This window comes from Diadema antillarum, unplaced genomic scaffold (genome assembly GCF_040938485.1).
Source record: "Diadema antillarum isolate AM-2024a unplaced genomic scaffold, OU_Dant_1.0 seq00000674_RagTag, whole genome shotgun sequence".
NCBI classification, from domain to species: domain Eukaryota; kingdom Metazoa; phylum Echinodermata; class Echinoidea; order Diadematoida; family Diadematidae; genus Diadema; species Diadema antillarum.
In genome coordinates this window covers 1,166,061-1,191,648 of record NW_027271580.1, presented here as the reverse complement: position 1 = coordinate 1,191,648, position 25,588 = coordinate 1,166,061, and the positions used below count along the sequence as shown (strand labels likewise).

At 38.2% G+C, this 25,588-nt stretch overlaps 1 protein-coding gene across 10 annotated transcripts in view; it reads left to right on the top strand.

Annotated features, from left to right (window-relative positions):
- Window positions 1-3,045: 3,045 nt before the first annotated feature.
- LOC139736900 (protein phosphatase 1 regulatory subunit 12A-like) overlaps window positions 3,046-25,588 on the top strand; it is a 120,808-nt gene continuing 98,265 nt past the window's right edge. For 9 of the 10 annotated variants that reach the window (XM_071647565.1, XM_071647563.1, XM_071647559.1 and 6 more), the window contains exon 1: window positions 19,735-19,859. In XM_071647565.1, coding sequence (XP_071503666.1) covers window positions 19,753-19,859 — 107 coding nt within the window. In that variant the 5' untranslated portion in view covers window positions 19,735-19,752. Of the gene's footprint in view, window positions 3,391-19,728; window positions 19,860-25,588 lie in introns of those variants that run through there. The other variant, XM_071647567.1, reaches the window with a different exon arrangement.

Below are 25,588 nucleotides of genomic sequence, written 5' to 3'. Positions count from 1 at the left end.
ATAAATATGATAAAACGTTGTTTGCATGACAACTGAAAGCACATTACAGAATGCAATACTCTGATGTGCAGGAATCATCCATTACATAATGAAAATGTGTAATCTGTGGTCTGTTATCATTTTTGTCGTCTTAATATGCATGGGTTGTTAGAAATAGCAGTTTTGGTCACGTGATTGTGATGCCCCGCGTTAGCATGCCTCAATATTGTAGAATTTTTATCTTTGAAAATTGACCATTGTTATCTCACGAAGATATTGATTTGTTCCGTCTCCATAAATAGAGCAGTTCAAAACAGTAATGAACTCAATGATTGGTGGGCAAGCGGATGTCGTGGCTATTCTAATTTAACACATTTAAGGACTCTAATGTTTGTGGACTGGCTTACCTTGATCAGTTAAATTCTATAATAAACTTATTTTGGATTTACACTCTGTACCGTAGTTACTTTCTCGTTATTGCTTGGATTCAAGGGAGTGTCTGTTGGGGCAAATATTTTCTTAAAAACGACAAGTGGAATAACAATAAATAATAACATTGATGGATATATGAAAACGATACTTTGGTTTGGTTTGGTTTGGTTTTATTTCCCGTCATAAAAAGCATACAATGAAATAACTTTACAAATATACAGAGTTTACAGAAATGCGATGTTATACAAACTATACAAACAAAATTAACATCATTGAACAGTACGAGTGTGAGTTTACAAACAGAGAACCTAAGCAATAATAACAAAGACAAAGTGATAGATGAGATAGTGGAAAACGGCTGGAAAACCCATATTCAGCGACACTGTTGTAGAGTCACTGGTCTTCCATGGGGACCAGAAGAAGAAGAAGAAGAAGAAGAAGAAAAAGAAGAAAAAAAAATAGAAAAAAAGTGGGAGGAAAGGGGATAATATCGTCTTGTAATAACAATAATGATATTCAATATTATCTTATTATTCAAATTAAAAATCGATATACAGATTGATACATAAACATCATACATGAAAAATCTTTGAATTGTTCATAAGATAGACACAATTGAGTCTTATTCAGTCTAATTGTTTAACAATAATCGCTTAAATGTTACTCTCTAAAAAAAATCGAGTGAAAATTTTCACTCTAAAAAGAGTGAATGCAAAAAAGAGTGAATTTCGAGTGAAATTGGAGTGAATTTTGAGTGAAAATGCTCATTTTCACTCATTTTGGAGTGACGTCAGGGATCACTCGAAGATTTTGGAGTGATCCCTGACGTCACTCCAAAATGAGTGAAAATGAGCATTTTCACTCAAAATTCACTCCAATTTCACTCGAAATTCACTCTTTTTTGCATTCACTCTTTTTAGAGTGAAAATTTTCACTCGATTTTTTTTAGAGAGTACAATCATCACTTTAAGGGTGATGATAACAATACGGAATCTATGACATACGTGCACATGGCAACTCACAAACCCAGGTTTGGGTAAAGAGTATCATGTACACATCAATAAAAACCGTTTCCATAAACACCTGCCCAAATTGGCGCCCAAGACGAACAGATTGTCAGCGTGTACATGCATGCGCTTTGTATATAGGAGAGAGCGCCATCTTGTTTTGATATTCGGCGACGAAGAACCATTGACACAGGATAAGAAATGTCTGTTGGTGCAAGTGATCGCCTTGCAGTTTATGAAATTATCACTCGTCGCATTTTGTACACAGAGACATTGACAACCTCCTTAGGTTACAATAGATTAGTGTCACATTAATTCTTATGCTACATGACTGTTGCAACGTCATAAGACAGTCCGAAGCCGATCGCCAAAACATCGGCAAACACTCACACACACACACACACACACACACACACACACACACACACACACACAGAGGAACACACTCATATACGAAGACACACACAGGTATTGATATATACGCACAAGAGTCATACAGACACAGTATTAATTTCACCATGACTGGAGTGAAAAAGCATCTCTTCCTCCATCTCTCCATCTCTCTCTGTTTATATATAATCTCCCTCTCTCCTTGTCTGTCGATGATGAATTAAAACATCGGAGGATGGTAACTTATCATCAGACAGGTTCTTGATAAGAGGTGTCACCCGTTGACTTGTCTTGACTTTAACAGTTGACGTCGCTGTTCACGGTCGGTTGAAGATCGGGTGGCGCCCTCGTGGACTCGACGCTCGCGTCGAGAGCATCGGTCTGACGCAGAGACCGTGTAGAAAGTGAAAGGCCTCCCTCTCGTGTTGCCGACACGGAGAATGACGTCAGGCCAGGGAATACCTTCACTAAATATGGGAATGGAATGAGAGGCAGTCGTTCACGCAAAGCCCCATTGCAGTCCCGACCATGTGAACATGTAGCCACCCAAATATGGCCCATGGCGCACGTGTAGTGGCTTTCCTCCTTACGTTACTCCCTCCCTCAAAATTTTCCACAAAACTTGTCCATCTGCTTCTTTCAAAGCTTCCTTAGTTCTGAGCATTTCCACAGGATTTAAAGATGGTCTTTTAAAGGAAAACAACGTTTCCAAATGAACCTCAAACAGTTCAGCAAACACAAATTCCAATGCAAGTGAGGTCGATATCTGCTCGGACAACATACACTATAATCATGTATCAATCATATTTACACGAACTTCATGTAAAGGTTTAAGTAATTTCAACAGAAAATAAAAATCGGATTATTCCCTTGTGTATTCTTCTCTCCAGGATGATGCATAGTGAAATAGTTCACACATATATTCCTGCGTGGAATTTGAGAAATACTGAACAAGCGTCAGAAATTGATGCACATGCATTAATATGAGCAGAGAGGTGGTTCCGCCTTCCTGGCAAGAGTACACTGCCTCATTTCGCATTGGAGGATATCCCCATCTTCGGATGATAAGGTCTGACTAGAAGAGGGAGTAAAGTGGCAAGACTGAACCACCCAAAACAAAAAATTACGTCACACTTTCCCCATGACAACCCTTGCCCCTCATATCGGTACGAAGACCAGTGCATGAGAGAGAAGACTCACAACTTTTTCCCCATCATCTCTCTCTCCAGTGCCCTTGCTCGCGCTCCGCGATCGTCGATCGAGCTCGAGATCGCGCAATGCATGCTGGGTAAGGGTGAGCTAGCGGCTAGCAAAGATGGCGGATGGAGACGACAGCTCCGCCGGTGGGAAGCCGAAATCGGCGCTTATGCGCCGCCATGAACAACTTCAACGATGGAAAGACTCGGAATTTGACAGGGAACCAAACGTTAGAAATGCTAATAGGGCTAAAGTGAAATTTGCTAAAGGATGCGTGTTTCTTGCTGCCTGTGCAAGTGAGGATGTCGACGAGGTCGAGTCCCTGTTGAAGAAGGGAGCGGACATAAATTATGCTAATATTGACGGACTGACTGCTCTGCATCAGGTATGTGCATGCACTTGTTTGCCCTTTATGTGGCCCTCACGTCACTCGAAACTGATTGGGCTCATATTACAGCCCCTTAGCCGTCCTGTGAAGTAGGTCCCCTGTTGCATATAAGATGACATTGCTATGATATAAACTTATCATTGACTTTCTAAACACTGCGATTGCTAGTAATGCTACATGCTGTAGTGTTGGGTAGCACAGACATGTCAGTGCAGTTATTGGTAGAACATGGGCTCACCAGGAGTCATACTCGTAGCAAAACACCCAAGTCAATGGTTTGACCTGGCCTGCTGACTTCACTGTATTGTATAAATGTATCATTAGGGGCCTACTAGATTTAATACTACGATACTACAACCCCATTCTTAATGTTTATTCATTTTATCACTATTCAGTTGACCGGTCAGTATACTATTATGACTTTAAAATTAAATAGATATTAGGGGGTAGATCCTCTAACGTTAGTACATATGTCATTGCATTGATTAGCATACACGATCATAATAAGGCCAAGGGTCTTTCAGTAAATTTTTTAGTCTGTAAACTCCCAAATAGACATTTGTTATGATATGTAAATTACAATTGTAGGGCCCTATTATTGGTTGAAGTGAGTAACTGCAATGGTCGATAACCAAGATATCCAAGGGTGCAATTATTTTGGCGTTTTTGCAATTGATCTTTTTAAAAAAATCTCATTGCCACCTCTCCACGAAGCAGCGAGGTGGTGCGATCTGGAAGTGCGGCCATTAATACATCATACATGTGTACTTTCAAGTTGTGTAGTGTATGGTCTCTTTTTTTATTCTGTCTTTCTATTTTGTGTATTTGTGAATGTGAATGTGGTCTGCTGTTTTTGTCTGTTTTTACTGTACTTCTCAATCAAGCCACCTTCTTTTTTTGAAGATATGTTGAAGTCAAACAGTTTCATTGCTTTCTCCTTTTTTTTAGCATTTCATAATTTTGTAAGGATGTCGTGTGATTTAAAAAAAAAAAAAAAATGTGTTGAAAGCTATTACACGTAGGTAAATATTTGATGTGCCGATTCACCAGTATTATTCCCAGCAAAATCATTCACTGTCAATATTCTCACAGGACATACATATGTATTAACACAAAAACACACACATTCAGGCACACAGGTGCAAGACACATTTTTTTTTTTTTTGTGGGTGATATTCATTCAATTTCAATCAAATTATACCAAAGATAGTTCTTCAAACTGCTGGTATTACCATACAAAGTAACAAAGTTCTATCATGTGGATTTGAACATCATGAAGACACATACTGTACAGGTACACCCACACACATGCACACAATGTTTACAAACTGTACATACATGTACAATATGCAAAAGAGAGACAGAAAAGGATACAAAGTATTGAAGGCCCCATGTACATATCCTGTTTATTATACTGAGCAAAAGGGGTTCTGAAGCCTCCTGTAACAGCCTTGTGCAGGCTTTGAGCTCAGAACAGACAGAATTCAGATCCAATCAGGTCAGATTCTGATACCACATACAGTGTAAAAGGGGTGGTTTCAGAGCCTTGTACATTTAACAGCCTTCGAGGCTGCAGTATGAACAGTACTGGCTTTGAGAAGCCACATTTTTGCCAACCCAGAAGTTACATAAAGTGTGTATCACAGTAGGTCAGTACCAGCTAATGTTTAGACCTGCCACTGTAACCAACTGTCGCTGATAGTGCCGCACGACTTGCACACTTCCATGCTTGCGGTTATGTAAGAAATTCAAAAGCCCACTCCCTGTATCAGGGGAGAACTTGGTTACCATGGGAACAGAGTCAGTTGGGCCTGCTTGGGCGAAACTAGCCCAAGCAGTATAACCTGACAAGAGACCACTTTTTCAGGCTGGATTTTGAACCTTCTCAAGGAGGCTCTAAAACCTGTCTGCAGTATAAACAGGATAATAGAAGCTGGACCGCTTTGTGGCAAGGCGGTAATTACAGAAAAAAAGTGTTGCAAAATGCTACTAAACCTTTGCATGCCTAATGCTTTGGTTGCTAACTTTCAAGCAATAATACGTCTGACCATACCCTGTCATCAGTGCACACAGCACAAGTGAATTTGCAACTTACACAGTTCATCATGAGCAGGGAGTTTCTTCAGCTATTGCAAATTTCGTGCCAAAATACATTTCTTATACAAATGTACATACATGTAGGTCAATATACTGTACTATAGATTAAAAAAAGGATCGAGTAGAGACATATTAGATAGAGCTTTACAGTTGTGTACCTAAGATAAAATCTATTATTTTTGATTTTATAAGTAATTTTACCATCCTGCCACAAGCATGTGACTGTATCCATGGCCTTGGATGGCCTTGAGAGGCTGAAAGATGACCTACAAGTAGCCACATACATTGTACACTACGTTCAGTAATGCTGGCTCGTTCTATACTCACAACAGTGACAAGCATACATGAACGCATGGATTATTGCAGTACATGTAATGTATTAAGAAGGAAGAAGGAGAAAGAGAGAGGAAAACAATATAACAAGTGGCAGATGAGTGAAATTGCTGCCAAAGTTGGATTGTAATGACTGTAGAAAAGTGGAAACATGAGAATGCCATTCTGTATCATAAAATATTAATGAGAGTCATTTTGAAGTCAATATTTTGTATGACACCTACACTGCAAACCCCTGGATAGCCCATTATCGATTTATTGAGTTCACATGTGTGAATTATGAATTGGGATAGACTTTGTGGGTACAATGTAGGTTAGCATTAAGTTTCAGCCTGTCTTATTGGGAGATATTATGCTGACAAGTCTGGCATTTTGAACAACATGAGACACAGTGTGAATCTTGAATCCTCTCCATAGAAACTGCTTTGCGACTGAATTTCATATGCGTATGAACACTCATGGCCAGGGTACGCCAGCCCTGGCAGGGAGGTGAGAACATACATGTACATCGTGGTGTACAAGTGTAATGTGAAATTTCATACAATTACAGTCTACAGGTAGGAGTGCTGAACTCTCTGACAGCACATGATAATATATGATCCTTTTTAATACTGTATACGCCGTTATTTTTGCGAGGGTTTTATTTTCGCGAATTTCGCGAGCTTCGGGCTGATCGCAAAATTAAAGACACGCGAAAATATTAGCCCGTCATACCTTACTACATGTATGTACAAATTGATGACAAAATGCATCCAACGCTGGCTGGACCAGAACGCCGGCTGTTACACCTGCCAGTACAGTACGTACACATACTATACTACTGATACTAGTACCTACGCTACGGTGCGACCGATTGTGGAAGTGCAGTACGATGCTAAACATGCATTAAAAGTGTGCAATCTCCGTACGTGCGTGCTACGTTACCCTACGCGAACGAACACCGGCTCGACGTGGTTGGGTGAGGCCTAGGGATGCATGTAGCCCGACCAGACGCCATGTGCGCAGGTTAGGATGCATGTTAGCCCGACCAGACACTGTGCGCTAGCGCGACACTTGTGTACGAACAGCGACAGGGCCGTGTATAGTAGGATGCATGTAAAACTTGCAGCTCTGAAACTTTGTCGTCTATCTATTAGTTGCAAGAGTAGGTAGGCCTACTGAGTACTTGTGAATGCCGTTGTATCATTTTTTAAATCTTCTACTGTGTCTTTTCTATTTTCACGTTTGGGAAGTCACAATGCAAATGGAAAAACGTTACGAGTACGTTGGCAAGTGTTTGAACGTGTTTCTCGGGCTTGGCAGTAGACCCTTCTACTACCAGTACTAGTATCAAACGCGAATTAAACAACACGCGAAAATGCCACTGATGCCGTGATTCGCGAAAATATCTGTACGCAAAAATATTGGCGTATACAGTACTCTAGTTTCTTGCTCAATCATGTTAATAGAGATAAACTATTGTAGGCAGTATGAACATGAAAAAGAAGGGCTTTCTTCAAATTCACTTCACTCACAAAACTTCATGACCCTGCACCTTTGCAAGTTAGCGGTTCAAGTGAGGGGATGTTATTGTCAGTATCGACCCTTATACGTGTACAATGTACAGGGCATGTACATGAATTATAACATTATCTTGTTGGAGAAAACTGTGTGGCATTATACTCATTTATTACTGTAATTTTCTTTGTGAACCATCTTACAGTATTCTCATTGCATTTTTTGAACAATTTATACAAAATATAAATGCAACTGTCAACTAATGCAAGAAATTCACATTTTAATCTAGTTCTCTTTTGTTTTGATTTAAACTTTGATACTTAATTTCATATTGTACAGTGTACATTGTATAGTAATAGTTATGCCCTTGCACAATATGTCTCACTGGCATAAACATTTCCATAAAACACACCACAGCAAACAAGTGTGTACATACATGTACATATATGTTAATGTTACAAGAGGTATGGCACTTTGCACTCTGAGGTCACCCACACACTGCATAATTGTACAGTAGGTCACAATTTTCCCTAATCTGGCACATCCCTTAGACCCCGTTTACAGTGCGGGGCTGGGCCGAGCCGCGGCCTAGCCCAGCCTCAATTGCGGGGCTGAGCCCCGCAATTTTGTCCATTTATACTGCCGGCCTCGGCCGCGCTTTTCATTCAAACCTTTCAATATTTTGTCGTAGTGGCACTCTGCTTGTAAACAAACGCAATTTGGCATAGTCTGGTTTTCAGACCCTTTGCCAACTGGATTCCGTGTTCGAGCAAAGGCCTTTGCCGAAGGAAAAATTCTAAAATTGGCTGCGCATTTGGCCCAGTTTGCGTTTACACTGAGAAAAGGCTGGGCCCAGCCGTGGCCGAGCCGCGGCCGAGACCACCTCCAGAGCGTGGCCAAATGCGCGGCCGATTTTGGCCCCGCATTTGGCCTTTTGCGCGTTTGCACTGAAATGAAGGCGGGCTCGGCCGCGGCCTCGCCTCGCACTGTAAACAGGGTCTTATACAATTGTAGTAACCAAGGCCTTATTAAATACTTTGTACACCTGCCATTTTCAAAGAATGATACACACAGTGTCGCAGCACATCAGCATACATACATTATACATGGTATTGTACCATTAGGCCTGATGCATACATTTAGAAGCCATGGTAAGATTTGGCTTACAAAGTAGGCTATATAATTTAACTAAATTCATATCTTTCCTTGAGTTGATTCAGCAGAAAGCATTGAACGTGTGCATACAGTATCATTAAAGTGTGCATACACTATACAGACAAAAGTCGCACATGGAATTCATGTATGTTTGTAAGACATAAAAAGACAAAATTGATCAGGAGGTCGTAGGTTAGAATCCTGCTAAAGTATATACAGCGTATGCCCATGATTTCTTTTGTTATGGCTACTACTAAAACACTGATGAATTCAGTTCTTATTTCTGTTGATGTTGGGCAATTTGTCAATCAGTTGCAGTAAAAACTCAACTCAAGAATTTCATAAATTCAAATAAAGACGAAATGTTAACACAAATTTATTAATGTTTAAAAATATAACACTTTTTAATTTTATAAGCTGCCTCATGATTTTAAAACCCCACCTTAACAGACTATGAAACTTGGGGTAGCCTCTGAAGAACGCCCAAAGAATGTTGTTACATTGTATCTGTTAAGACGCAACACAGTGGACTGCCTCCGGGTAGCCTCCTGAGGACCTCAGTGTAGATTTTACCCTAGACCATCCAGGGTAGACTCACGTAACCTCCGGAGGACATCGAAAGCTGTCTGTTAAGACACTCTGGACGTAAAACTACCTGGAGAAGCCAGATGACGTCACTTTGATGCTACTACTGTAGTACGCACATTGTATGCTCTAGATCAAATGATTAAACTGTCACGGTTTGGTTGACATTAGCAATGCTGCTGATTTATGCTTCATTTACTGATGATTATATTTCATCCTTAGGACATGAGAACAAATGTGTTTACAAGGTAGACCCATGATTTAAAAAAATAGGGAATCAAACATCAGAGTAAAGGCTGATAAGATGGGCTAATAATTCTATCCTCTGGTATGTGTGCCTGAGGATACTGTACTTTGGAGTCAGCAGTGTTACTGACACTGCCATTGTAGTGTCACCTTTGTGTGTGCAATACTGGCCATGTTTTTGGACAGATTTTATTTGAAATTCAGTATGGACTCTATGTTTCAGTAGAAAATCTAGAAAAAAAACTCCAGAAATATATCTCATGATCTAAAACTGACATGACATCCCAACTGACATCTCAACTGCATCTGCTGTCATTTCGTAAAAGTTTGCTCCAACATTATACAAATTATCAATATGATTTTATATATCCCTCTTCCATTATACCATAGTTCTCATAGCCTTTCACAACAGTTGACCAGGGGGGTGTTGCATAAAGCTGTTCTTAAAAGTTACGAACGACTTAAAAACGACTGGTGATCAGTTCTGATGTGCTATACTTATCACAATTTCAATAATGCAGCACAAGAACTGATCATCAGTCGCTCTTAAGTCGTCCGTAACTTTAAGGACAGCTTTATGAAACACCTCCAAGGTTCACTTGTGATACTCTGGGAGCTGCATGTATGGTTTAACCCATTGAGGACAAGTCGCAAGTATAATTGGGCAGGTGTTTATGGAAAATGTGTGTTGTAGGAAAATCAGCCCGTCCTCCACAAGTTAATGTGACTGCTCAAGAATCTACTCTAGACTTCGAGAGTTCATGGTTCATCTGCATTTCATAGATTAAGCTGTATACCTGTACATGTACAGGAAAATAATGATATTTGACCTTCTTTGACAGACTTTCCAAACATTTCAAAATTAAAAGAAAAAGTGAAGAAAAGCAGGGAACACCTTCAAAATTCCTGTATTGTTTCAAAACATTTTGTAAGGTCTAAAACATACAATTGTAGCACATGGTGTAGTTTACTCCCTCTATCCTTCATTCTTTATTTTCACTTTGACTTATAGTTTTGATAATTGTAAGTTTGATACCAAAACAGTCTCAACAGTTGCATGTATTCACCTTTGCTTCCATTAAGTCAGTTGCCAACTTATATGTGTTTCATGATTTTTTCATCAAGACATTCTTATAAAAAAAGAAAACAACAATTTTGTGACACATACACATGGTTCTGAACATTTTACTTCATGTTTCTTGAGATGTGATTGTATTATGCCCCAGTGGTTTGCATGGCAAAGGAAACTTTTGTCAAGAAGGTGATGACTGGGTAGGACCATATAACTGATTTAAAATCATGCTTCCTATAGCCGCACTGCTGAAATGATGGCATTGATGATATTTTAATCAAATTTTGTGTCAATTATTCTATTACCTCTACTTGTCATGCAAAAAAGGGATCATCCTTCTCTTTTATTCTCCCTCAACCCCCTCCTCCTCTACCCCCCTTTTTTTGCACTGGCATGTTGTTGTTTTTGGGTGTTTTTTTTTTTTCATTTTTTTTTCATCGACTCCTGATGATCGTAAGATGTTATGATGTGAACCTAATGGGATAAATGAGTAGCTCTTTGTAAAGGTCAGTAAGAATTTATTGCCATCATTTAGATAAGTTGATGAATAGAAGCAATTTACATTTTGTAAGGGAGGCTACGTGGTTGACTTTAAACCCATCATATACATTCAAGAGGCCTACACTGTACTGTGATCTACTGTATTCGTGAGCAACATTCCCTCAACAAGCTGCACTATAAGTCCAGTCGCCATCACATTAAGAGATGTTTGGTTTGTCATGCCATGTTGAGGGATGTTTTCACACAGCAATGGATCTCTCTCAATTTGTAATTTAGCTATAGCTTGAATTGTCAGAAATTACTAGATCCTTTTGACTTGAGAAAAACATTTATTACATACATTGTACACTGTATACTGACTACCGTTTCACAGGTTATGTTGATATTTGGGCACTGAAGACAATCTGCAACAAGCATGATTTCATACAAAGGGAAAATGTCTGAAACCAAGTTTTGAAGCTTCATTATACATGTAGAGCTGTACAGCAAAGTCTGCTGTCCACCCCATCAGGAGTGCATCTTAAAAGAAAGGCAGTCAGTTTCTTTAATGGTTTACTACCAGTATTATGCCTATAGGCTGGAGGCCTAGGCCATGAAAAATGAAATTTGAATTCATATTTTACTTTGTTGAATTGCCTAAAGAGTTCTTCAAACAGCTGTTATATTCATGACTATTGATGGCCACTGCAAAGTGTATGTCCATCAGTGTGGTATGTGGCATGTCAAAGCTTAGATTGATGAAGTAATCCATCAGAAATAGCTGTTATTAGATAAAGTGCTTCTATATACATGAATATGCATAAACTATAAAGAAGTTTGTAGGCTTCACACTTTTGCACAGCACTGATAACTTACAAAGATACTCCCAAGAACCATGGTCTACAAGTACAAATATGTACACAACTTCTTTGGTTCTATAGGGTGTGTTGACCTTCTAGGGAAACTACTTGTCTAAATAAACAGTACTAGGTTCTTTTTAGTGGCAGTATGCAAGTGGCAAATATGACTACTTTTGTTGTTTTATTTGCTAGCGAGTTAGGGATTTCTCACAGATTAAGTATTTGCATCTTTGAATGATTGAGCTATTTATGCTGTCCAAGCAGAGGCATGCTTTAATTCCATTGGGATTGCCAACTTATCGATCTGGTTATATGAATTGTGTTGTTTAGCTAAAGAATGTTTTGTAGAATTGCAGTATTTTGAATTGGGATTTCGATAGTATGCAATGCAGATTCACACAAGTAAAACATGATTATTGTCTCTAGTCTAACTGTACCGTAGTTTTTTGGTGCATTGCATTGTTGTACAACACAGGCTCTCTTATGGTCCAGGAGGACATCACATGTAACTAGTTGATTCAACTCTGTAGTATTTTTTAGCTTGAAATGAACATACATGTAATATCTTTAAGAAAAGCAAGAACATGGGACTGTATAACCCCATAGATCAGTATAAGTAAGTCAATGTGCTTTCGTTAAGCAATATTTTGGCGATTAAAAAAGTTGTTACATACTGTAAAAGTGGATATTTTCACGCGACTAATTTTTCGCGCTTGGCCAGGTAAGAAGAGTTTCGCGAGTTTTAAATTCCGCGGAATCAAGACATCACGCACAGGAACATATGGCAAGCAAAAATATTTGCGTGCTTTTATTTTCGCGCTAGTTTTTGGTTGCGCGAAATGCGCGAAAATTTCCACACCGCGAAAATTTCCACTTTTACAGTAGTTGAGAAATCAGATGCCCCCTCAGAACAGCATGGATGACAAAATAAAGTATTCATTGTGATAAATTTGATAGATCACAAGGAATCTCTCTTCAAATCTTTCACAGAAATTCAAACAAAATGTTAAAGTGTTGTTGTAAACAGATACAAATGTATGTGCAGAAAATAATGAAAGCTTTTACAGTTTCACATGATCTTACTTAAACAGTAATTGGTTTGCAACCACTTACATAGATATTAATGAGGTTTTTTTTTCTATAAAAAAAATGCAATCATATTTGTTTTGAATAATTTGTAACTACGGTATGTATGCCATATCAATATATACACTGTATTTAGCGAGTTGGGACTTCCCGAGGATTTCACGAGTGGTTGAATTCGTGATCGTGGAGTCCTGTACTGAACGGAGAAAGGTATATATTCTGCGTACATCACATTCATATCAGGATCAGACTAGAGTCAATATTTTCATGTGTTTTTAATTTTGTGAATAGCACTTGACTTGCAAAATTCACGAAAATAAAAACCTCGCAAAATATTTGAGGTAAACAGTACTTTACCCTCCTTTTAAGTTGTCATTTTGGAGTTATTACATTGAATATTAAAAGAAAATGAGTAATTTGTGAGAGCCTAGTGAGGCAACGACATCACCTTACTGTAAAAGTGGTTTCTTTCGCGTACAGATACTTTCGCGGTTTCCATCGGTGCCGATTTTTTTCGCGTAAGTTTAAATTCGCAGTCGGCAAAATCTGTGAATTCACAGTTTGCAAAAACTGTTTTATTTTGCATATGAAAACCCAAACTATAATCCAATAATTCTTTTATTTATTAAAGAGAAATTAAAATTAAATGCAGGCTTACCTGAAATCCCGTCTCTCGAGTACTTTATAACATGCTTCTACCTACATGTACATCGCGCGGTATCGCTGTGTGTGTGTTGACCATCAATACACTCAATGCATGGAATCTTCGTGTGTGCATGTGCGCAATACAGTACTGTAGCGTTGTAACAAGCGGCGAGTTCAAAACATTTCCTTGCGTGGTTAATTTCGCGTGATTTTTCAAAACATTTTTGCGTGATGTTAAATTCGCGGTTCAACCTCAAAGCGTGAAAAGCGCGAAAATAAAACTACTGCGAAAGAAACCACTTTTACAGTATGTCATTGATGCTTGTGATTTTGACCAATACTGCTGTTTCATGAAAACATATGAAACTTTGAAATTCCTCAACTTTTTTTATTTTTGCCTGATTCTAAATTGTAATTTCAGGCTCTCCTTTAAAATTTTGCTCTGAAGTATGAAAGGTGATTCAAATGTAGGGCGGTGCTTTATCATAGCTCAGGTGTTTGATATTGACACAAAGGGCTCCAAGAGGTGGTTATTTTGTTTCAACAGATTTTCATTGTGTGTACCATTTTCTTTGTTGGGGACAATCATTTTCTTACAGAAAACACCCTTGCAAATATTGATTAAACAAAATATTAAACACATGAACATCAAAATCATGTGTAAAGAATGAACGTCATAACACTTTACAGTATGGTCATATGTGACCCTGCACCTCAAAATAAACAAAAAGTCGCCAGACATGAATTTTTAGTTAAGACCATATTCTAAAAGAGCAGACTTTAAGCTTTAAAATGATGTATAACTCAAATCAAATGGACTCTCCTAACCTATCTAAATATTGGAAAGAAAGCACAAACTCAGGAAAAGTGCGAACTGAGAAAAGAGGCTCTGAAGTACAGTGTCTATTCAAGCGCTTAATCTTTACCAAACCGTGCTGGCTGTGCGATGAATGGGACAAAAAACAGGAAGTAAACCACCAGAGTAACAACAATGAAGGTATTATCAGATTAAACTGAAATTAAATATGCCTCATTAACACATTCTGTCCATAATTAATGCCAACTTTCAAAGCAGTAGCACCATCATTTCAAAAGTTATTAGAGTTGAAAGTGAAGAGTATGGACAGGGTTTCTTAGAAATGAAAAGGGGATTCTGAAGACACACGTAATCACACTATTCTACCAAAAATGTTCGTGATAAACTGCTAAAAAAAAACACTTTCCTGCCCGTTTTATGATACCAAATTTTGGCGTAATGTAGAAGAAGACCCGTTCTTTTAGAAAATATGAAAAAGTCAAGTTCGGCTAGGTTAAACCCATTTCACTTATTTTCAGTCCTCACACAAAATCAGTGTGTGCGACTTTATGTTCGTTTTGAGGTGCATGGTCACATATTATCTTTTAAAGATCTATCTATCCATAATTAAGCCTGGATTACAGTTGGCCAGCTTCCCTTTCATGAAGATTTGATATCTGGAGCGAAATTTATATTGCAGTGATTCTGTAATCAAAACTCATCATTATGTTTCAAATGAGTGCAGAGTTCATTTTTTTAATTATATAATGTGGGTTAGAAATTTGATTATTACAAAACTTTTGAACACTGCAAGTTGCTGCATTTCTTAGTATTGGCAGTTCAAGCCCTGTACTTGTAGGGACAAATAACTAGAGATGGCTACACATATTGTCATGGCTTGAATTACCGGTATCCATCTGCTATCTGCACAGGAGTATGTACTGGAAAGTGGAAACAACTAACAGAGGCAGAGTCATTGCAAGTGTTCAGGCACGAAGGAAGAGAAAGATAGATAGGTAGATAGATAGGGAAAAAGAGAAAGAGGGAGAGAAGAGGAGGGACTACTGCAAGGCAGTGGAATGCTCAGTATGCAGACGCTCATTACAAAGGTTAGGGAACATCCCACTGATGCAGGCATGTGGTATGCTGGACTGGAGCCTAGTCTCCAGCCTGAGACAGCATTATGATAATTGGATGGCTTTTACAGATGCACAGCACAGAACCCATGGTACAACAGAAAGGCAGCTGACCAGCTTTTAATGGAATAATGCTGCATAGAGTCTCTTGGCCATCCTTTCTTCCTAATGGGCCCTGAAACTTTGAACCTTCAAACAGAGAAGCAGTGATCTCTTGGAACAGCCAAACTCTGTGGGCAAATAATTTTGTTCATATTACTATCATGCATTATCCAGTACTGTACGTGGTATGCAGTCAAATTTCCATGATGCCGAGCAGAGCCGTAAGAGCTTGTAGGAAAGAATAGGCAGGCACCCTGCATGCAAGCTGATACATAAACAAAACAGTAGGACAGTATCAACTCTGCCTTGTACAACCTTTTATCTTGGAACGATGCCTCACTGCTCTCACTCCTTATCTATCGTGGAATGTTCATGCATGGTTTGTGCGTATATAACATGAAAAGGCACACATGCAAACTGTAGCCAACTAGTGAGCATTCAGTCTGATTTTCCTTGGCCATATCATACACAGGGGTGATCCTGAATCATGTTTTCTTTGCTAATGCAACGTGACAAGCTCCTGGGAAAGGCCTTGGGTAACAGTGCTACACAATGACAGAGATGATGCTGAAGAGATAGCCTGTCTAAAGAACATTAGAACATGGAAGTGCTGGATCATTATAGGCAAAATCATTGGCCAGCGCCTGATATGAAATCCCATATCTTTAGATGGGTGTTATAATGGGTCTTCATTATGTATTTTTCTCACATTACTTTGAGTAACATTGAAAAAGGAACTTACCCTGAGACTACAGGGAACGGTATTGTCTTTGACAAAAGCATAATCTCTGTGAAGATAATGGGAAGGGGTGGTGCAAAGATCAGGAATATCATGACTCTTTTGATTTCAGTATTTTGTGTGTATATTTTAAAGTATTTTTTGTAATCACTTGCTACTGAATATCGTGCAGTAATGAATGGCTGATGTACATTGTACATGTACATGAATTATCACCTCTTCTCGCAGTCTCTTTGAAAGAAGGAAAACTTACGTGTAAATTGCAAAGTGTAGGCTATATCCAGGACATATCTTGTTCTTACAGTATCTTCGAAGATGAAAGTCAAAGCATTCATGCAAATTTGAGGAAGTGTAATATTTGGTTATTTTGCTGTAAAAATAATACGCAATAAAGAGTGCTTTATCACTGTTACATTGCCTATGATACATGTGCTGTGTCTTCACACACATGCATACACACACACACACAAACACATTTGTACACATGGGACACAAAGAAAAAAAATCTGTTTGAACTTTAACCTGCTAAGTTACATATTCTTTGGTCAAGGTTTTACAGTACTGCTTATATGTTTGTGGTTCACAAAGTCTGTCACTGGATAAAAACTGATATCCTTTCATAAACAAACTTTTGTCATCTTGTGTTTTTTAAGGAATATTGTATGTGAGCTTCAGTAGCAAATATTAGCAAAGTGGTAAAAATGCAAGAGTAAGGTGAAAATATTGAAGATGATATATATGGGGAACTACATTTTGTATTGCCCTCTATTCCCAACATCTGCATGTGTACATACTGTGAGTCTGTATGTTTAGAGGGGGGGGGGGGGGGGGGGGAGAAAACTAAATCCAGACAGTTTGCTCGACAGATGAGGTCTAGTGTCAAGGCTGAGTGAGAGTGGGAATTGACCAGTGACATTCCATGTATGTTGCATGGCAGAGGAAGATATCATCTCCTCATCAGCAGGCTGAGGTATCATTTCCTGCATCTGTTCAAGTTCAATTTATTCACCCTTTCCTAACAGTTGACAAGATCCACGCACCTGCCTTGGGATGACGGGCTGAAGAATTGCCTGAAAAGTGGAATGTAGATGTACAAGTGTAGCCCAAGAAGAGGTTTCCACTTGTATGGAGTATAAGTAGTGCGTATCTGCGACAAGCAAACAACGACGACAAACCAGATGTACAAATGTATATGAGTAGAGACTTCCAGTACGCATACATGCATACAGTGAAATCATATACCATTCTGTAAAATTTTGCAAAGTGTATATTATTGATATATTGGGCACTGGTAATTTCCTTGAATTTACTGTAAGCTCACAGGTGGTCCTGTTAGGATATGCGATCTCTTGCTTCAAGTGAATGTAATGTGAGTACATTAAGGCCGCGTTCATGCGAATTTCGTAGCCAGAATCATAAACATGAATCATGATTCAAAACGGCGTTTCAAATCACGATCGCAGCGGAAGAGCGTTCATGCGGGCTTTCGCAACGCTGATTCTGGCTCAGCTCATCCTTTGCCATTGCGCAGCGCACTGCGCACTTTGACCTTGTCTCTGCAACTCGAGCCAGACCTCCTTTATATTCCAACTGTACAGGCCTTTACGTTTTTATTTCGGTGAATACTTTCCGATAACCTGTGGCATTCAGGCTCTGCCCACAGATCGAGGAGCAGATCGAGGAATAATCCTAATTTTTCGTCTCTCCAATTGTTTCCCTTGGTAGACACAGCACTGCAGCCATTACTTTTATCAACTTAATCGGAGAGTAATTACATGTATCATTATATTAAATAGTTAACGTTAGATACATAGCATAGAATCGGTGTATGGCGTTGATGTAAACAAACAAGTGCAAGTATGGTACCAAAACACTCGATTCATAAGACGTACACAAGCGCGCGAACAGAACTAGAAGCAGCTGTGGGATACCCAATGAGACACGCATGCGCACAGTGCACAATGATGTCATAGAATCATGATTGAAATCACGGTTGCGTTCATGTGGTTTCTACGATCGTGATTCTTGCAGAATCATGATTCAAAACGCCCTTTTTTCCGCGTCTCAGATCGGCGTTTTGAAACGCGTTTAAATGGAAAAATCGCATGAACGCAACGCAACGCAACTAAACACGTTTAGCGACTAAACGTGTTTAGAAATGCAATTCTAGTTTCGCATGAATGCAGCCTTAGGTGCACATCCACTGTATATTTCACAGCATTTCAGAATCATTTCTAGTCAATAGCTGCATACAGTATTTGCATTCCTTCTTCTTTCACAATGGAATTAATCTCAAAATATCAACATCACTTTTTATGTCAAATATTCTAAGACTTCTGAAGGTGATGTTGCTTTTATACAAGAGTAACCAGTAGGCACTTGGCAGATGATAGCTTTCCATTCTTTGCTTTGCTATGAATCTTGGCAAGAGAGGACTGCTGAGATATGCAGGACACCACTCCAAATGTCTAGTCCAATCTTTTGTGGCCCATAGTTCCATAAACTACTCAGTGATTGCCTGATATGGACATCCATGCATATAATGTACAAGTATGTCATCTTTATCCCACATAGGAAAGGAATTCCTGCTTTCAGCAGTCCCTTCCTTCAAAGCAGTGCTCCCTCCCTTTCCAGCTCAGCCCAGATGAAATGATAAACTGCCTAACCCCCAGCAATAGTGTGATACTCAGTCAAAGCATCACCAAGGTTTCTGCCGACACTGAGAGCTGATTTGTTGCATTGCGTGAAGATTTTTTTCACAAATGATCACTCTCTTCTCTGTATTCCAGAGGCAATTGCCAGCGACACAGAAGAAGCCACAGCAATTCATGAAACAACATTCACTCAGGACATCATGACTCATCTATGATGGCATGGGCTTCCCTGCCTGAATTAACCTTTTATGTGCCAAATTCACGCATTCAGCTCAAACATTGATACACTGAATTTACATGATTTGTGCAAATGCCACATGCACAGAGTGGTAAATTGAATTTGCAAGTGAGACTCATTTGTGCTGGAAGAGTGATGTGCTGAAGCTATCCCTTTACAAAGCATAACATCCAAACCCACTCAGATATATGGTGTAGAAAAAAGAGGGTAAATTTTTTAACATGTAAATGTTCATTCTCTTTCCCAATATGAATACTTTATCCATTTATTTTATTCTCAGACCAATATACATGTAGCATACACAAGCTCACTGTAGCATCTAGAGAGATTATATGAAAGTAACAAATACCACTTGTTATTTTGTAATGTCTTTTTTCTAACTTCATTAGTGCTAATCATCGTTCTCATGTAGGGCCTACAGGAGGAGGAGGAATGCTACCCATAAGCAAGTTCGTGTTGATATTTCTGAAAAATATGAGCAGTAAATGTTTACAGTTCTTTCAAATCATCACTTTCAATGAGAAACAATCCAGCTCATTTACGAAACTTGCGATATATCTTTTTCCGTTTTCGTGCCAGTGTATGACTATATTTCTCTGTGATTTCCTTCACAGGCGGTCATTGATGAGAAGATTGAGATGGTAGAATTCCTCGTTGAGAATGGTGCAGATATAGAAGCTCAGGACAATGAAGGCTGGACAGCACTCCATGCTGCTGCTTCTTGCGGATTTGAAGAAATCGCATCGTGAGTATGGCCAAGTGTTGAGTACAATGTCCCGTTTGCATTCAAGTAGCAAGGACTGGATGATCTTGCATCCACTTTCTGTCTTTTCAGAGTTGTTGGGAAGAAATAGAAATGAAATTAATCCAGCCTGAAATCTGATTGTTTACCATTAAATGAACTATCAACATGCTTCAAAGAATTTAAAGCACTGGTCAAGTGTATCATGTTTTTATTCTATGTATTCATATGCTTTATTATTCATTGAAAGTCTGAATAATGCGGCAAACAAGGGAGAAATAGTACATTGAAAAATTTTATGGACTGGGACATACTTGATTGCCAAGTATTTCAGATTGACTTATTCTTGAATATGAAGGTTTTGAATGATACTTTGATTAGATAAAGTTTGAATTTGTATGTTTGTTGTTTGTAAAGACCCAATTAATACCAGAGGTATTGATCCAACCATGAAAGCCTAAAGGCTTTTCCTGCAAAAAAATTCCAGCTCCAGATGCAAATTTCTGTCCTTATCAACAAGGATATGTACATCGGGTGGTAGGGTCATATTTGACTTTTTCGATAGCAACTAGAGATGTTCGTGCGCTTGGAGATTCCACAAACTGCCTGAAAGTTTTTATAAACCTGCCATATTTGATTGATTTATAGATGTTTCGATTCATTTCATACAAATTGTCCCAAAAGAGAATGCTGCTGGCTATGTGATCATTTAAGTAGTGAGCATTGCATGTAGTCAGTTTTTCAACATGTGTTACAAGAATGGGAAATTCAAGGTTTCAACTATTAAAAAAAAAAGTCAAATCAGCATTTCAAGCATGCATTTGCACTCCTAATTGTTGATTTTGACAGGGCTCCCCCTGAAAGATAATCAGTAAAATGTCTTTTATTGATGGTATCAATGCATAAAGAGTGAATTCATGTTTTTCTCTTTCTCTGCTTCCTTCTGTGCATTTTTGTTGAAGTTCGTAATATTTTGCATACATTACTTCAGTTCGACTGATTGCCATCATAAGAAAGATTACATACAGTGCATGGTTCCTGTTGAACTGTTTATTTCATAAAGCTATTTCCCCCCTTCTTTCTGGTTTACTGAGAGGTGCATTGATTGTTTACAAACTTTATTCTGCTGTCATTTCATGCCTCAGAATATACTGATGAGTTCAAGCTGAAAGTTGACTCATTTCTTATTCTTATTCCAGCTGCTGAGTGCTATTCTTAGAAAAGAAAAAAATCTGTACCTAGGTTTAGGTAGATTTGCTGTGGAACATAATGATAGATTAGCCATCCATGTGGACCCTAGTATTAGGTAGTAATAGCTTTGAACAATAGATGTGAGAAGCTTCATTTTAAAATTGCTTTAAGACCAAAATGTTGACGCTAGAGTTCTTACACATTATTGGTGAAGAGAAAATAATATGTCCCTATATCAATGTTCTTTTACATAAGGGCATTAGAAGTCTTCTTCGTGAAGTTTCTGGATTATTGTTTTGTTTTGTTTTCATTTCCCTACGATTAAATCAAATGAAAAGCTATGAAATCAACCAATATGAGCTGAACTCTTGTGGGGCTGTGGGAGGAGTCTCTGGACTTCTTGAACTTTATACCTAAAATTGGGTTCTGTGTGTGGGAAGCATATGTCTTGGAATGAAGTGTCCATGTTTTTAAAGTGTAAGACAGGTAGCACAAGTTTTGAACATGTGGATCAGTGAATTTCCTGAAGAGGGATGTGCTCATTCCCCATTACACTTCTGTTGTGGTTTTTCTGGTCTTCATTGCAAATGAAAGATTGCTTGACCACTGTGATTAGTCGTGTGTACAGACCATATGTTTTTCTGTTTGTATGTGTCATGCGATTTTGTCTGTCACAATTTATGAACAAGACACCGAGGAAAGGGAAAGAAAATTTCTAGGATGAGGAAACTGTATGTCTGTGTACGAGACTACAAATAAGGCCTATAAGGTTTATCAACATGTACCTGAAATAGGACAAGCCTGATATAACTGTCCCTCTCCTTTGTGGCCTCTTTGAAAAGACCCAGATTTAGCTTCTTCCTAATCCCCTCATAATCCTGCAGGAGCCTGTTAGCCCAGCACTGAAGGACAATAGGCAGGAAACTTATTGTGGATCTGGCCCAAGGTGTACAATACACACTCAGAAAAATGTGCTGTGATGTAAAGAAGAGGAAAATGTTTGGGGTAAATTCTATAGAAAGAGAGAGTGGCGTTGAGCTGTCCTTGAGATATATTGACATCACAAACATCGTTCATGATGTTGGTATTGTGTTGTTCACATTTTACTGTCCAGTATTACACTGGATGTGCAGATAAATGATAATCACATACTTGTGTTTCAACATTGATGAATACTGTGGCTGATTAAAAGCTGACCCAAGGTGCAAGAATGTAAACATCTGTATAGATATGGTAGGTAGACATTATAAGCTCAGGAAATATACAGTGTAAATTGTTCTTATGAGTAGGCCTATATTTATTTTTGCCTGATACACAGAACATGATGTGCACCAATATTCAGTCATAAATGTTTGCAATTTAGGGTTGTCAACTGCCAAACACAATCCCAATATCACATGGCACCAGCGTCAGTTGATATACGCGTGTAGTATCATTTACATGTACCATGAAGTAGTAAAGGGCATGTAGTTAGGGCTCACTAGATGAAACACAATTTACAGAATGCGGACTGATGATGACAAAACAACAAAATGGTTTGTCACAAACAAGTAATGATCAAGGTGCTACAAACCCACTCACTCTCTTCTCCAGGGCTATTAAAACTCACTGTCAGGCAAGTAAAATAAATAGCATTCACCTGTTCACTGAGTATAGAGACTTCGCCTGAATACCCCTTCGAGCAAGTGGAAATATATTTTTGTCTACTGTTCTGAATGATGAGAGAGTTGAATAGAAAATACATTGTCTGGGTGTCACTGATACATATCTGCATAGAATACCAGGGCATACTAAGAAAGAGAAACTCAGAGGAGTCTAGCTGTCAAAAACATTTATTATCACCCTTGTTTCAGACCACAGTGAAATCTCTTCTAGGAAAACTTCAGTATGAGCTAAATGATCGCACACCACAGAAGGTCTCCTCATTTGAAATTAAAGTGCCAACGCTGGCTTCAGGCAAGGAGTTGTTGCAGGAGAAGAAAACAACGTATTATTGTGAAGATGAGTCATTCAAAGAATTCTCATGCAATGCAATACATGTAGGTCGTGTACCCCTGTACGTGGTAGGTGAGACTCCGTACCCCCTTGTAGGCTCTGCGATAGTGGCATTGCACTTGATTTAAATGTGCACTGTGGATTGTCACAGGTTCAAGACAAATTTCGTTTTTGTGTTGCGGCGGCATCACTTACGTTCAAAGTCTAGTTGTTGACTCCTATTTTACTGTATCTTTGTAAATAAACCACTCCCACTTTTGTGTTTCGAAGCTAATGATTGTCTATAATATCTTGACAATTCTCATGAGTAAACTCTCTTGTGCGGGTGATGACTGCATTGAAAACAGCAATTTAAGATGAGGAAGCATTTGTTTTGATGAAGTTTTAAACAAATTCAAGCACACACATACAGTGTACTCTACTAGGACCTTGATATGATTTCAAAAATCGAAAGAAGATTTTTGTTCTTCTTAGTTTTTTAGTTTATAACGGCATTCATTTCATTTTAGGACACTGTTTGGAGTGAATGATGGAATCTTGGGATTCAAATATGATTGTCTCCATTGTCAAGTAAAAATGTTATTGATAAAGAAATCAATCTGAAGAAAATTATCTTGGGAGAACACAAACTAGGTCCTTGTTAATGTGAAGCCATATTTTTTATTATTTTCTAAATAATTTTTAATGCACATGAAAGCATTTGTGAATGTTAAGAGTCTATGTTATTTTGATGGTTTTGACAATACACTAAAATGAACTCTGTGCTATCAATCAATAAACATGACCTGATAAATAAAGTATATGATCAGTGTCAGTATTGACTTGCTACAAGTAATCATGTTGCAAACAATTTTGTTTTGTTTTGTTCAGAGTATCAGAATAAGACTGAGACCACTTTATTTTGAATTATGATCTCTCTCTCTCTCTTTAAAAAAATATCCCTGTAGAGACAAGAGGTATTTCACTTCATTAGTCATAAAATTTCTTTTTTTCTCTCTATGAAATATTTCTTCCATAATTCCCCATTACATTTGAATTCTGCTGAGTCTATAGATCGATCATGGATAACTCCCTCTCAGGACAGATACTGTACTACATGTAACAAGGTTACATCTTCTATAGAAGGTGATGCTTAAAGGTTGTATCCCTTGTGCAAAAGTCACAAAATGTTGCATTGACAAAGAATAATGTCTTTCAGCATCATGTATGAAAATCCTACTGTAATATACCTCAGAGTTAAAAATAAAAGATAAAAACTGTACCCCATGTCACTTTAGAATATGCTCCTCTTTTAGTACCAAAAACAACAGTTGGAATTTTTCCAGGGTCCAAGTAAATTCACTGGAAATCTGTAGTATTTATCCCCACTCCATCATAAAGAAGTTTTCAATCCTATTATTCTGAGGAAAGGTCTGATTAACTACTTCTACTATATCAGTGTACATGTACGAGCTTATGAAAGGAACCTAATTTTCAGGGTTGCAAAAGGGACACACAAATTTTAAAGCTTTCTTTGAAATAAGACACCACAAGGCATACTGTAAAATGAGGAATATTCGCATGTATTTTAATTTCGCGAATTTTGTGAGTGCCAAGATTCATGAAATTAAAATGCACGCAAAGGTTCTTGTCTACACTATATATGCTTTGAATGCCAGTGGCAGTTCGTGAAAATTTCATGCTGCAAAAAAGGCCGTCGGCTCCAATTCACAAAAAATGAATGCTGCGAATATATCATGTTTTACAGTATTACAATGTAGACTTAGGAGGGTACACTGGGTTGATTTGATGGATATTCCTGACACTTTGATTATGTGAACTTACAAAATTACTTTAGAATTAGTGGCCTGTGAAAATTTTATTCAAACTCATGAATATGCTCACAATTATTGATTGTGTGAAACATGTACGATGGCTTACAATTGTAAAATGTTTATATGAACTATCTGAAGTGGAGTCATGAGAAGTTTCATTTGAAAGTGATGTTCGCGTATAAATGTTTCATGTGATCAAAGAGAAAGTGAAGTTGTAAGACATTTTAGTTGTGATTTTACGACTCTTTGAATATCAACACGTTGATATCACCATTGTATATTAATGTAGGGTAAAGGAAACAGAATCTTGTATTGGCTACTCATTGGTAAAAATTTTCTGAGATGCAGTTGTGGATGCTACCGTACAGTTGAATGAGTGCCATGCAACAGGGCTCAGTATTATGGGTCATCATAGACAAGAAAGTACAGTTGCTGATAATCCACACCAATAATCATGGATTCCATGGCTCTAAAGTGTATTACAACTTTGACATCCTGAAGTAATCTACCAGTATTTGCACATCTCTGAACAGTGGTAAAAATATGAATGTCGATGTAAGCAAGTTAAAAATATTCATGTGATGTCTCCTGTGATATTGATCAAAAAGTGTCAAGATCCACCCTCTGATTTTCTTTTTTTAATGGCAATAATAAAAGTCGAATGATTGAAAGAATTACAGATAGTAGTTTTCTCCAACCTGTTGAGGACGAACTGATTTTTGCTATAACATG